The 13,342-nt window shown below is 42.6% G+C and overlaps 2 protein-coding genes across 8 annotated transcripts in view; both read right to left on the bottom strand.

Moving 5' to 3' along the window:
- The window catches only part of TERT (telomerase reverse transcriptase), a 26,919-nt gene extending 23,216 nt beyond the window's left edge, over positions 1-3,703 (bottom strand). For 2 of the 6 annotated variants that reach the window (XM_027679683.1, XM_027679675.1), the window contains exons 1-2: positions 3,219-3,701; positions 256-2,134 (exon numbers count right to left, since the gene is read on the bottom strand). In XM_027679683.1, the coding sequence (XP_027535484.1) occupies positions 256-2,134; positions 3,219-3,446 (2,107 nt within the window). In that variant the 5' untranslated portion in view covers positions 3,447-3,701. Of the gene's footprint in view, positions 1-255; positions 2,135-2,784; positions 3,057-3,218 lie in introns of those variants that run through there. The other 4 variants (XM_027679692.1, XR_003533647.1, XM_027679665.1 and 1 more) reach the window with 4 other exon arrangements.
- A 6,372-nt stretch (positions 3,704-10,075) lies between these two features.
- Positions 10,076-13,342, bottom strand: part of CLPTM1L (CLPTM1 like) — a 28,835-nt gene continuing 25,568 nt past the window's right edge. For both annotated transcript variants that reach the window (XM_027679619.1, XM_027679628.1), the window contains one exon: positions 10,076-12,429. In XM_027679619.1, the coding sequence (XP_027535420.1) occupies positions 12,345-12,429 (85 nt within the window). In that variant the 3' untranslated portion in view covers positions 10,076-12,344. The remainder of the gene's footprint in view (positions 12,430-13,342) is intronic.

Raw genomic sequence — 13,342 nt, 5'->3', positions numbered from 1 at the left:
CTGAATTCATGTTTATGAAGACATCATTCTATTAAACACAAAAAGCATGAATGCAAACAAGTTTTGGAAGGAAAACAGGCTTAAGCGTGCTTCCACCATTGGTTACAAACATTATTAGGTTTGCTCTCAGCAATGGTTATTATCAATGAACTCAGCAATTCTGACTCCAGATTCAATATCCTCCCCTTCCCACCTTAAACACTAACACCAGTCATGTGACAGCCCCGCCACTTAGTTCTTTACTATAAGAAGTACCTTTGCCTAGACGAAGCCACATGCAGTCATTCACTCTCATCTTCCACATCAACTCCTGCAATGAAAGCTTAGCAAACTTCCCCCTGGAAATGAATGCTTTCACATTTTTTAGGAACCGGCACTTGTTATGGTTTGAACCCCAAAGCTCAGCAGGGATAACCTGCTCCATGCATTCCCTCACAAACATGTACACCTGCCAGTGGCTGCTGTGCTGCTTGAGGAGCTCCCTGAGGGCTGAATCACACACCTCTCCTGGGTTTTGCTCCTCACTCTGCAACTCTCCACACACAGATTTTGCAAGAGGGGCACGTAAGTTGCCTGATACAACAGTGTGACCAGATTCACATCTGATGCTTGTCACACATTTAGTAGGCTCCTTCCCAAACTGTTCTGCTTGCTCATGAACCTCTGCCTGATGAGGCACATTGGTTTTTCTCCCACTTTCAGATATCCAAATGGGGCAATTTTTTTTCAAGAGATCTAAGTAAGGACACTTTCCATGGTTCTTTAACAGTTTCTGAAATATATGTCTCATTTGCCAGTAGCGTTTGGGCAACCTCTTCTTTCTCCAGCTGTGATGTGGCAGACTTTGGTTACGCCTTTGCTCCAACAGATTTTGGCTTAAGAATATAGTTTCTATAAGCCTTCTTCCACCTGCCTGACAGCCCTGCAAACGATTCAGTAAAAATGATTTAGGAAAACATTCTTGGAAACTCCTGCGAGAATACAGAAGAGACTTCCTGTCAATGTATACAGCAGAACGCAGGAGTCTATTCGGTAACTTCTTTGCCAAATTATGTAGGGGACTTTCCCGCCTTCTGCATTTTGAAGAATTACCCTCCACGGGCTTGATTTGTACAGAATTCACCTGAGATTCACACATATGCATCTCTACTCCTTTCCTACGGGATTCTGCTTGCATTTCAATGCTGGACTTCAAAGGTTTGTTACTCTGAACTCCTTGCAGAAGAGAGCTTCCACCTGTAACAAACTTCTTCCTGTCATGAGATGTGTGAACTAAAGAAGGCCCAGCACTGTTACTTCTTTGAGAAATGTGGTTATTTTTAATGAGGCTTTCAGGACGTGAGGCTACATACCCAGTTTCATCTCTCTTGGAACTACTTTGGTTTACATGAGAAGTAAGATTACAAGCCTTTTCGTCTCTCACTTTCTCCTCTACTTTTGCTCTCTTAGCTGGAATTTCAAGCTGTTCCCTGTGAAGCTTCCTTTTTAGAGATGGTGCTGTAGATGACAAACATAAACTGTAGCTATTTGTTTTTCCCAGATGTTCAGTGACCACCCTGGTCTGTTTGCTTGCTTTAGAAACAGCTTTTGCAGAATACTGGTAATTGGATACTAAGCTTCGCATCTTGCTATTTTTTTTAATTCCCATGCTGGAGACATTATCTTCAAGTCTTTGTCTGCATTGCCACCTATGTGACTTTGAAAGATACTGTCTATGAAAACTAAGTCTTTTCTGCACATAGTCAAGCAAGCTATTACACTTATGCTTTGAGAATCTTTGTTTAACAAATACTGGGAATGAGTCTACATTTTGTGAGATAAGTTCATAAACTGGTTGCCCACAAACTTGGTAACAATTACTAGGGGGAACCAGCATAAAGATTGCACAGTGTTCTAATAAATACATCATCACATCATCCCCTATCCTGCTCAACAGTGTTTCCCAGAGGCCGCTGATACGAAGAGTTTCTGTGGCAGTATTGGGCAGGTAGCTGTATATATTTGATAATGGCATGATTTGGAAATGAGAACTATTTTCATCCAGTAAGGAGTATCCATATGCAAGGACATTCTTCTTTCCTTTTTCACAGAGTCTCTGCACAACTCTTGTGATGACTTCATTCTGACTAGATAACTGAAGAAACAAATAAAAAAGAAAATCAGCTTTTTTCACCGACTCTTCCATAAACCACAACATAACCTTTAAACAAAAAGACAGGCAAGACACACAGCCCTAGACATCAGCTGTCTAAGCAGTATTAGTGATTCCCGAGTGCCATACCCAAAAAGAAAGACTCTTCAAGTGTACCACGAGGTGTTCACATGTAGTAACGTAAACCTACGACTTTAAGGAAGTCTTTTAATGTCTGCCCTTTTGATCCTGGTTTTCATTCCCAGGAAACACCCTACACTACTCCCCCTGGCTCCCTCAGCAACCCAGACTCCAAGGCCTTCAGGTCACTGTGCCCGTAAATACGTGCTTGTAGATCCATGTTTGTAGACACGCGTTCGTGGATACGTGCTCGCGCAGGCTCTAACCTCCAGGGAACTAACGCTCATTTTCTTGAGGCCTCCATTTCCTTTTATGTAAAGAAAAGCTCAACTAAACGACTCCGTACGCAATTCTAAAACCCACTCAACAAGCTCGCGAAGGCCGCTTCCTACCATAGCACGGCTTTGCTCACGCACGCGGCAGCACTAAGAGAAAAGCAGCCTTTCCTCTCTGAAAAGTTTCCTCTGCTTATAGGCCGACCCGCAACCCTTTCTACCCCGCTCTCCTCTAACCTCTCAAGAGTAGGTAGGGGAAGTGGCACTTTCCCTTGTCAGCCGCTCCCCGGCCACACTCGGTTTGTTCACCCCGACCCCGCAGCGGAAGCAGGGAGGTAGGGGAGCCCCATGCACGCAGACCTTTCGTGTTCTCCACCCGCTAGCGCATGGACTTTGCTCACCCACCCCCCAGAAGGGGAAGGGCGGTAATCCCCCACCGCTCGCCTCTGCCTCGGGCCGACAGCGGCGGAGGCTGTGGGGGAGCAGCCGAGGCCCGGCGGGCAGCGGCCACGAGGGGCCACGGGCCGCCGCCGTCCCCGCGCTCACATGGAGGGCAGGAAGCGGCCCCCCGGGAAAGCCCCCGCCACCGCCCGGGCCTCCGCCAGGGCTCTTGCCGCCCGGCGAGGGCTGCGGTGCCGCGGCCGCCCCTCGCCCCCCGGGCTCCTTCCTACCTGCTGAAAGGTGAAGGGCCGGGGGATGGGGCGGGCGCCGCGGGGGACGCACACCAGGCACTGACCCACGAATGTCCGGTAGCGGGGGGTGTCGTCGCCCCGCAGCACCTCGGCGTCCCCGGCGCCGCTCTCCCCCAGCCGCTGGATGAAGGTCTCCAGCGGGGCGGCCTCGGCGTAGCAGCCGCGGAGCGCGGACACCACGGCCGCGAAGGGCTCCCTGCCCGCCATGTTGCGGCCAAGGAGCAAACGGGACCACCTGGGGCGGCCGCTGCTCCCCTCCGACCCCTCCGCTCCGCCACCCCGCCGCCGGGCAACGGGGAACTGCCGCTTAACGAATAAATAAATAAACAAATAAAAGTATTAAGGGAAAGGAAAAAAAAATTAAATAAATTGCAGAAAACGCCCTCGCACACCCCCAGCGCGGCTGCAACGCCCGAACACCCCCAACGTGGCCGCAGAGGGGCGGCGGGCGGAGCGCGGCGGGGCGGGGCGGGGCGGGCCGGGAGGCCGCTGTCCAGCTCCGCCGCTCGGGAACGATCCGCTTGGATTCCCCTCCAAGGAACCGTTTGTTTGTTTGTTTGTTTGTTTCCAGGATCATCACTCCGTTGAGGATCTGTCTGAAATGGGAGCCGCTGTAGGAGAGGTTATGGTGGAGATGAACAGAGTAAACCCTGAAAATACCCAAGTGGCTGGTCCTGGGTTTCTCTCCAAACTCACAAATTAAGAAGCCAAATCACTTGTGGTAGTGTGTAACCTCCTACTCAGAATTTTTCTTAGCATCTGAAAACTTCATAGTAGAAAACTTGGCGCCAGACTGTGAGAGGGACTACAATGGAATTCGGGGGAACAGCAGGTCTATATCCTGATGTTTATTCCAGGTGAATTAGTAGAAATCATAGAATCATAGAATGGTTTGGATGGGAAGGGACCTTAAAGTTCCAACTTATCTGCCATGGACAGGGCAATATCTGTGAAATATCTGTGAAATAGTAGAATATAGGATTAGTAGATGCTGGGAGAAATACAAGTTGCTTAGTCAACATTGCTCCTGTAAAAGGGAGTCCTGCCTTTGAATTCTGTCAAGTGTTGGACAAACATGAAAATTATGGTCATCTGGTTGATATATGCTACTTACGTTTCCAAAAACCTCTGCAAGGAAATTATTTATCAATAATAATAAAAAACTAAAATAGAAGGTGCTGGTACAGATATATTATTTTTAAAGCATAAAAGTTAGAGGTAGGGAGAAATAATAGAATCATAGAATGGTGTGGGTTGAAAGGGCACTTAAAGATCACCTCATTTCAACCTCATTGCCATGGTCAGGGATGCCACCCACTAGATCAGATTGCACAAGGTCCCACACAATCTGACCTTTATGGTCAATTCTTTCAACTGAGGAAGAACTGCACCAGAGTTCCCCATTAGTCTGCACTGTGTAACTTTCATAAATGATCCAGAAGTGCCATAAATAAGCAGTAAGTAGAAAGATTTGCTGATGGGATAAAGTTATTCAAAGCAGCAAGGACACGAACAGAGTAGAAAATTGCAGAAGAACTTTACAAGACTGTGTGATTGAGCAATTACATGGCAGATGAAATTTAATGCTGAAAAAACAAGTATGGCACAGAGGTGAAACACGTTCCTAGCTTCATGTATAAGATGATGAGTTTTGAGCTGATTAGTACTACTCAGAAGTGAGACCCCGAGGTTACAAGACCCAAATGGACACTGTGCTCAGCAGCAGTCAAAAAAGAAAACTGGATGTTAGGAGTGACTGGGGAAGGACTAAAGAGAGTATCATTATGCCATTGCATAAATTCATGGTTTGCCTACACCTTGAGTGCAGTTCTGGTCTCTGCATCTTGAAAAGGATGAACTAGAATTAGGAAAAGTGGATGGCCAAACATATGGAACAGTTGTGTGTGAGCCATGACATGGTAGGGTGGAACTGGAAAAAGGATAAGTTAGTGGGGAAGGGCAAATGCTGCATGCCATGATCCATTTCCTGATGCAGCTGAGTATGCACCCCGGGGCCTGGCAGTCTTACAGGCTGCTTAAAGCATGTTGCAAAGGCATGGATCACCAAGTTCCTCTCCAAGTTCAACTCTCCTCTTCCATCTGCTCTGTCCTGCTGGTCTCTCACATGCAGTCACAACAAAAGGAAGGGACTCTAGTTCCCAATACAGGTCTGCTGGTAAGGATGCACTGCTGGCCCAGGGGCTGTAGGTGCTAAAGATTAAGAACAGAGAAGGGTGTGGCACGACACATGGCAAAAATTGAAAAAATACAGGACCCTAAAGTAAATGTTTGAGCAAGATGGAGTTAGCACTCTGCCTCGGATGGTGGGGTGACTGTCTTCTAGCTAGGCTTCATAGTTGGGTTTCTGTGAGTACCCTGCAGGAATATAACAGAGTTCTCTCCTTCCCAAAGATTAGAGAGTACCTCATCTTTGAGAGGAATCAACTAACAGCTTCCATTGTGGAAAAGATTTCTTTTTAGGTGTGTCACTAGGTGAAAGTTTTACTTCACCATATACGGGTATTTGATGAAAGGAGAAAGGAATGCAGCATTACACTGCAGAGGCTGCTTGGTCTCTGCCACCTGCCAGGAGCACTACCAGAAGAATTGACTGCTTAGGGTTACATTTGCATGTGTGGAGTAAATGCTGCACAAGTGCTCTGAGTATAGGTAGCTCATGTTTGTGACTCATTGTTCCAGAAGGCAGAAGTGTGGCTGCTCAACAGCCCAGTGTAAAACAATTCCTACCCCTGTGACAGCAGGACATGAGAGCCTGTGTGCACTAACCCTTAGTAGTGTCCTGAAATGGTCCAGTGATAAAAAAGCTCTGCATGCTGAAGAATCTAATTCTGCTTCTACAAAGGACTTTTCTTGGCATTTACTCTTGGTCTTGGTGATTCTGTGTTACTGTCTCACTTCACAGATAGTCCATTCTGATAAGAAATTTTCAGCTTAACTCTAAAAAAGAGTCGGTAGTTGGCAACTTCATTAGAGAAGGGAGTATCCTTTCACTTCTCTGCCGAGTCCTTCAGAGCTCTGCCGCAGTACTGTGATACCACAATACAGTCCCAAGAAAGAACTATGGAACTACATTTAACCTGCAGAAAAGATGCTGGGGAAGATTAATATAAAAAGAGGCAAAATATATGATCATGATAGTAGCTGAATATAAGACCATTACCTTCAGTTGGGCAAATCTTCAGCAGAATAAAATACCTGTTTTGCATATGAACTAAACTAGCCTTTGTCATTGGAAGACTTTAAAATAATGTGCTTCCTTTAGAAATGCAGAGGTCAGAAGCTTTTCTCAGCTTTTTTCTTTCTCTGTTTTTTTTTTTTCCCTCTGCAAAGACTGGAAATGGCTGTAGCTAATTAGCAAGAGAAGAACACAATCCTTTCTGAGTTCCTGGGAGAGAATATCAGAAAGTTTAAGGGACTTGTCTGGTACTCCAGCTACAGGTATTTATAACTAATCATGTAAAAACACAGTATAACTAAAGAACTGTCATCTTTTCCCCTCACCCCTTGGGGCTGAATGCATATCAGGTTTGAAGTGACAGGTGGAAGAAAGTAGTAGTGAAGGACATTAATGCTCTCAGAGTCTTGTATCTTCAATTCTGATTTTTGAACTTTTGTTCAGTGGAGGTTTTTGATAATTAGCAAACATCCATAATGTACTGCTGACCTTGGCACATTTGGCACAGCTAAAGAGGATCAGAGTAGGATGTATGAGGCTGCAGAGAATACTTGGTGTGTTCCAAGGATAATGGAGACAAGGTTTGTGATAGGGATTTTTTCAGATCGCATGATCGTCTGATATTAATCTGAGATCTCCAAGTTTACAAAAACTTGAAACTACACAAATTCCTCTTTCAAGGTCATTTTTTTCTTTTTTTTTTTTTTTTTCTCCTATGTACCTGTAACAACTGCTGGGATGGCAGAAAGGCTGAGGCTAGCCACTTCTTTCTCAAGCAAGTTGATGAAGAGTTTGTTGGTTTTACCAAATGAAACGCTGATTATTCCTTTTTGTTCTCATGGTCAGTACTAGGCAAATGAAACACCTGCTTATGATGGAGACTAAAGAGCAGATGTAGCAAGAGCTGAGAATTTCAGCATAGGAAATGTAAATTGCTAAGTCCAGTTGAAAAAGTAGAGGCTATACTCCAGTAGATCATGTGAGTCCAAAGTAGGTACCTGTGACAATCTTTGAGCTGAAGATGAAGTGCAGATGGGAGGTTGCAGGGCAGCAAGGAGGCAAAGCGTGCTGGATAGACACTGCTGGCTGGCCACAAGCCAGGCATTGAGCTTTACACTGCACTGAGCTGGAGGTGTGCCAGGCCTGCTGTTCTGAGTGGAGTGTAGCTGTGATTCTCAGGTGTATGCTCAAAGCAGCATCTTGCTTCTGTGGCCAAGTGAGTAGCTGGACCAAAGCATGCAGATAAACCACATCAGTGACACATTTACCTAGCTATAGGCCACTTGATACAGACTAACCTGTAGCTAGAGACTGCTAGAGGCAAATAATGCCTAGTAAATAAGTTCAGAATCAACCCTTCAAAGTCCAAAATAAGAGTAAGATAGTCCATGAGTCTTTGAAAGTGTGCAAGAATAGGACAAGAAATCATCATAAAGGCAACCAGCAGAGCTGTCTTAACAAGGATTGTGGAACTGTGGATGACAAAGGAGAACATGAGGAGACAGAAACTGAGAGGCGACTATATCCAAATACACACTTTTCTCAAAACAGCTTTCAAGAAATTTTATGGCTACCATGTGGCAAGGACTAAAACGACAGAGTGTACTGCTAAACAGAAAGCAGAGGGCAACAGGGGAGAAGCTATATTATTCTTTTAACCAAACATAGGCAGGCAAGAGCCAAAATGCCCCAATGTTAAAGTGTTTGTCTTTTGAATCTATTTTGTTCCTTTTGATGAAGGGAGGAGTGTAATAAAAAATAAATTTAAAAAACCCCGCAAAATAAACCAGGATTTTTGGGGACCTGCTATTAAAAGGAGCAGTAAGAAACAGTATAACATAAAGGAAAAACTGGAGCAAACTGGTTAGCTCTAGATATTCTTAAAAAGGAGACATCACAGTTCTCCCTTTGTACTTAGAGGAAGTCTTAAATAGAATCATAGAGCCATAAAATATGCTGAGTTGGAAGGGAACCCTCAGGATCACAGAGTTCAACTCCCTGCCCTGCACAGGAACATCACCGAGAGTCAAACCATGTGCCTGAGAGCATCATCCAAATGCTAATTGAACTCTGTCAGGCTTGGTACTGTGACCATTTCCCTGGGGAGTCTGTTCCAGTGCTCAACCACCCTCTGGGTGAAAAACCTTTTCCTGATATCCAAGCTAAACCTCCCCTGACTCATCTTCATGCTGTTTCATTGAGTCCTGTCACTGGTCACCACAGAAAAAAAAGAGATCAGTGCCTGCCCCTCTGCTTCCCCTTGTGAGGCTGTTGAAGACTCCAATGAGGTCTCCCCTCAGTCTCTTCTCTAGGCTGAACAAACCAAATGACCTCAGCCACTCCTAAGGCTTCCCCTCCAGACTCTTCAACATCCATGTGGCCCTCTTTCGGACACTCTCTAATAGCCTAATGTCTTTTTTATATATGCCTGCAACCACTGGAAAAGTGCATTGATCTCCTCACAGATACAGGACCAAACCTCTCCTAGTGTGAGAGGTGAAGCAGTCAGAGACCGTCACAGGGCATCTGGAGAAGCTGGGATCTTTCTGGCTCTATTTCTCAATATCTATAGCTAGATTTATTCACTCAGAGGGTTTTACACAGGACTATCAGGAAAGCCCAGTTAGTCTTGTCAGAGGGGGAAGATGCTGTGCTGGTACTGGGCACCGACCTGTTTTAGATCTTACGATATGGCAAAGCTGTAAGCTGTAATGTAAAGGGGACTAGCACTATATATAAATTGCCATGTTTCACTTCTTCAAGATGAGATTTATCTTCTGATGGAAAAACTGGAAAGTGTGGTGTTTGCAGACAAACTACAGGATTATCTGTCTTAGTGGTTCTGTCACCAGCTGTAGATGCTGCAGTTACTGGAGTGCTGTATTAAAAGGGAACATGTACTGGTGCTGAGTCTACATTTTAGCAGCAACACACAGCCCCTGCTCCAGCAGGACCAGAAGCAGAGCAGAGCAGACTTCTTGAGCTCTGCTGGTAGGACAAAAACTGTCTGTGCTGCTGCCGATTTTGTGTATCAGTTGCTCCTGTGGCTCCAGAGAAAAAAGTCATAAGGAGAGAAGGTCAGCTCCCAGAGAACAGTCATGTGCAGGAAGTAGCAGGGTATGGAAATGGAAGGGCTGTGCAGGAATACAGCACGGCCTCCATCACAGCCAAGATGCACTGTGCCACAGGCCATGTACACCCACAGAGAGTCAAGCCAGCTGCCTTTTGTCACTTATGTCCTTACATAAGTGTAAGGAATCACAACTGCTGCGTTATTATGCACTACTAAGTCCTGTGCAAGAGCAGCTTCCAGCAGTGTATGATGATTTTCTCAATTAATTCTAAAACAACCCCACCCTCAAATCACAGTAATCTTTTAAATTCCAAAGCCATTACAAGCTTTATGAAGATGAGAAAGTGAGATGGTCACCTAGTTGCTTATCATAGTAAATCCTATTAGAAGTGAGGAAGTTTTTAAGTTACTCTCAAAGAGTTAAATAGGTCCTAGATACTGATAATCCAGCATGAGCTGCAACACTTCCAATGAAATTTTATGTAAGTTTTTCTTCCACATTAATCACATTTTTAAGCTGATGCCATTTCCACAACAAGGTTAAAACACTTAATATCTCCAAAGTTATTCTACTTATGTACTTTTTCCAACACATTTCTTTCTAGTAACAAAAGGTAACTCTTCATCCCGTACGACAATTTTTTATTTGGAAATGGAATGCATAAACAATGACTTGAACGGGAAAGTCTTGCTCATTTAAAGACTTAAAATATTCTAATTTATATGCTTTATGACTATTGTATAGGATATTATGAGGTCATTGTAATCAAAAATGCAAGACAGAGGACCAATAAACTCACAGTATGTAAAGGTGGAAGAGTGATTTTTCAACAGCTACATAAAAAAATGAGTGACAAAACACTAGAAAGATCCAAATATGGTATTCTGGATTTTCAGAAGCTACCCTAGAATAATCAGTGACTTGGTTGTTTTGAAATAGCAAAAAAAGGAAACATGCTATATGCATTCTTTATATCAGGAAAAATTTTCACACACATTTAACTTATTATGAAATAGGAGCCACAAATTAGTTTGCTTAAAAGAGCTCATTCCAAACAAATTCAAAACAGGTACAAGATATACCAAATGCAACCCCAGTTTTGCATAGACTTACTTATGTGTGTTTGATGCTAAAATCAACAGTCCTCCTTAGTTACAATTAACAGCATAAAGAGACTTTAACATGAACAAGAGTTAAATATTCACTTCAAGACTCCTTTCCATTGCCAGGAGCATGTAAGGAGGACTTCAGTATAGGAGAGACATACTGACATTTCTTTTGCCTGTGACAAAAGAAATTAGGCACATTTCTTAATTTTTTTGGGACCCAAATATTTAAACGTTCAGACTTTTGCAGTATCAGAACTGGATAAAATCCACTTCATTAACCAGTTACAGACCATAGGAGTTGACCTGTCTTCTTCAAGGTTATTCAGTGAATATTTTCCATCAATTCAGGTTTAACAGCTTTGCACAAACAGCATGCAACTGAAGAAACTTAAGAATCATTAGGCTTAGTTTGTAAACATACTGACCAAAGCAAAACTAGAATTGGAAACGAGAATTCTGCCTTTTGGAATTGTTTTAATTACATTTTATTTGATGCTGAAAGGAATGCACTCTGCATTTCACTTACTGTTACTAAGAAACTTGCTTTTTAAAATCTAGAACTATGGTTTCTAGATATAGCTGACAGTTGTGACGTTTCTATTTTGCTATAATAATTCAACCTGATTATTCTACCAGTTTGAAAGAAATAGAGCAAATACTTCCCTTAATGAATTCCATTTCCATGGAATACGGATTTTAAATTGTGCAAAAGCATACCTGTTCTTCGCCAGGATGGCTTTTTTTCCTCTGTATTAGGGTAGTTTGTTGAACCTGTATTGTATTTAAGCAAATTTATTCCACTTGAATGATGCACGTTTCATCTTATAAATAAGATGGGGAAGGTAGGGAGAGAAGAAAAGACCAAGGAATTATTCCCTTTGAAACATGACAGAACTGACCTAGTAGGTCACTGGGGTACCAAATGATGAAGAATTTAAGATGTGTTAAGAGACTTTCTTAGCACATAACAATGATTTGCATTATATGAATACCTGCTATGCCAAGAAATAAGGTTTGTCATCAATGCAGAAGGATTTATGTAAACTTGGATACCTACCGAAGGAAATCATGTTACAGTTTTTTCCACACCTTCATTCAGTTTAAGACAACTGAAACCCTCTGCTGTGTTGTGGACCAAGAATGTGGCAGAATTTGAAGTTAACAACCCCATCTGTCTCATCCATCTCATCATATATTTCCAACAATGTATTTTTTAAGTTATGAAGTCACAATTTCTAGAATTTTCATTATCTCCATCATCAAATGAGAATTATTTGTAATTAATCCAATATTATATCTTTTATTTTTGACAGCCTCTAGTTTGGCAATAATGCTTGGTTCTTTCGTAATGCATTGTCTCGTTTTTCACTTTTCATAGCCTAGTGGTGTAGGCACCACACTTTCAGTTAATGAGTTGTCTTAAAAACATAGATTTGCATATTAATTACCATGGTCAGGATGCTTAGGCTTTTACCGAAGAGAAGCTGAAATGCAGGAAGTTTATATAATGACATCTGGCAGACTTTGGACCTTGTGAGGACAAAAGAGGGTCTTGAAACAGGAGGATATCAAAACTAGATTTTGGCAATATAGAAGATGTATTGTCCATGTAGTTTTGTCATAAGCTTTAAAAATACTCTTATTAAATAAGTTTTTCCTTCCTTAAGACCAGATAATACACAAAGCAAGTAAGAGTCCAGGGGTCAGAATCTTCTTCAGTTCTTAGTTATTCTCTATGAGCTTTTTTTTTTGTCATTTCTTCATAAGATTCTCCATACTCATTTACTCTGCTCTTATCCACAGGATAAAGCCTGGCAGAAAAAAAACCAAATTATTAGTTACATGATAGTCTGCTATCTGAAAGAATTAAACAGCTCTATGACAGTTAATTTTAAAAGTGAATTTGTCATCATATTCTCAGTTTCATATTCTCTGCCCATTTGTGGCAAAACCCAAAAGTTTTAAAGATTAGCTACAGACATATCAGCTTCTTCACAAAATGACTCAAGCAATCCAGGATACCTCTCAAACTTGAAACCAGTGTCCAGCCCCTATTTGAGCTCCTAACTTCTAGAAAAATACCTCAGAAGGAGACTTATTTTACTACACTTACGTATGATTATATAAACCCCAAACTGCATTTAGTATTCACAGAATCATAGAATCAGTCCGGTTGGAAAGGACCTCGGAGATCATCAAGTCCAACTCTTGATCCACTACTACCATGGTTACTAGACCATGGCACTAAGTGCCACATCAATGATTAGTTAGATGTACACATCCATATATCCTGGTATAATGTGAACTTGTCTTAAAATTCTTGTTTGCTCCACATGTAAGTATTTATTCTTGGGAATAAGAAAACACTTTCTGTAGCTTCACTATAAACAATATTTCATGAGTATTGCATATAGCCTTCTTCCCCATCTGATTTTAGTTACTAAAGAATCTGAAACTCATCACATACTCAACTTACAAGAGAACCAGATAACTTGTGTTTGCAAACCAGATAAAGAGAAAGCAGAGCAGGGAAGTCCCTCACCAGAAGACACCTTTTGCTACTGCCTTGCAGAGCAACTTGGAAAGCATGCCTCAGATACTGAGCATATGCAGACATGCGGCCACTCAGCAAGGGTTAGAAGCCCAGAACTCCTACGTGGGTTTGTGAATACAAGCTTAAGAATTTCCCTCCTTCCCTCTGCTTCAGGTTTTTATGTCTCAGAG

Source organism: Neopelma chrysocephalum, unplaced genomic scaffold (assembly GCF_003984885.1).
Source record: "Neopelma chrysocephalum unplaced genomic scaffold, ASM398488v2 Primary Assembly neopelma1_22b, whole genome shotgun sequence".
Classification (NCBI taxonomy): domain Eukaryota; kingdom Metazoa; phylum Chordata; class Aves; order Passeriformes; family Pipridae; genus Neopelma; species Neopelma chrysocephalum.
This window is presented reverse-complemented; position numbering and strand designations above follow the sequence as displayed.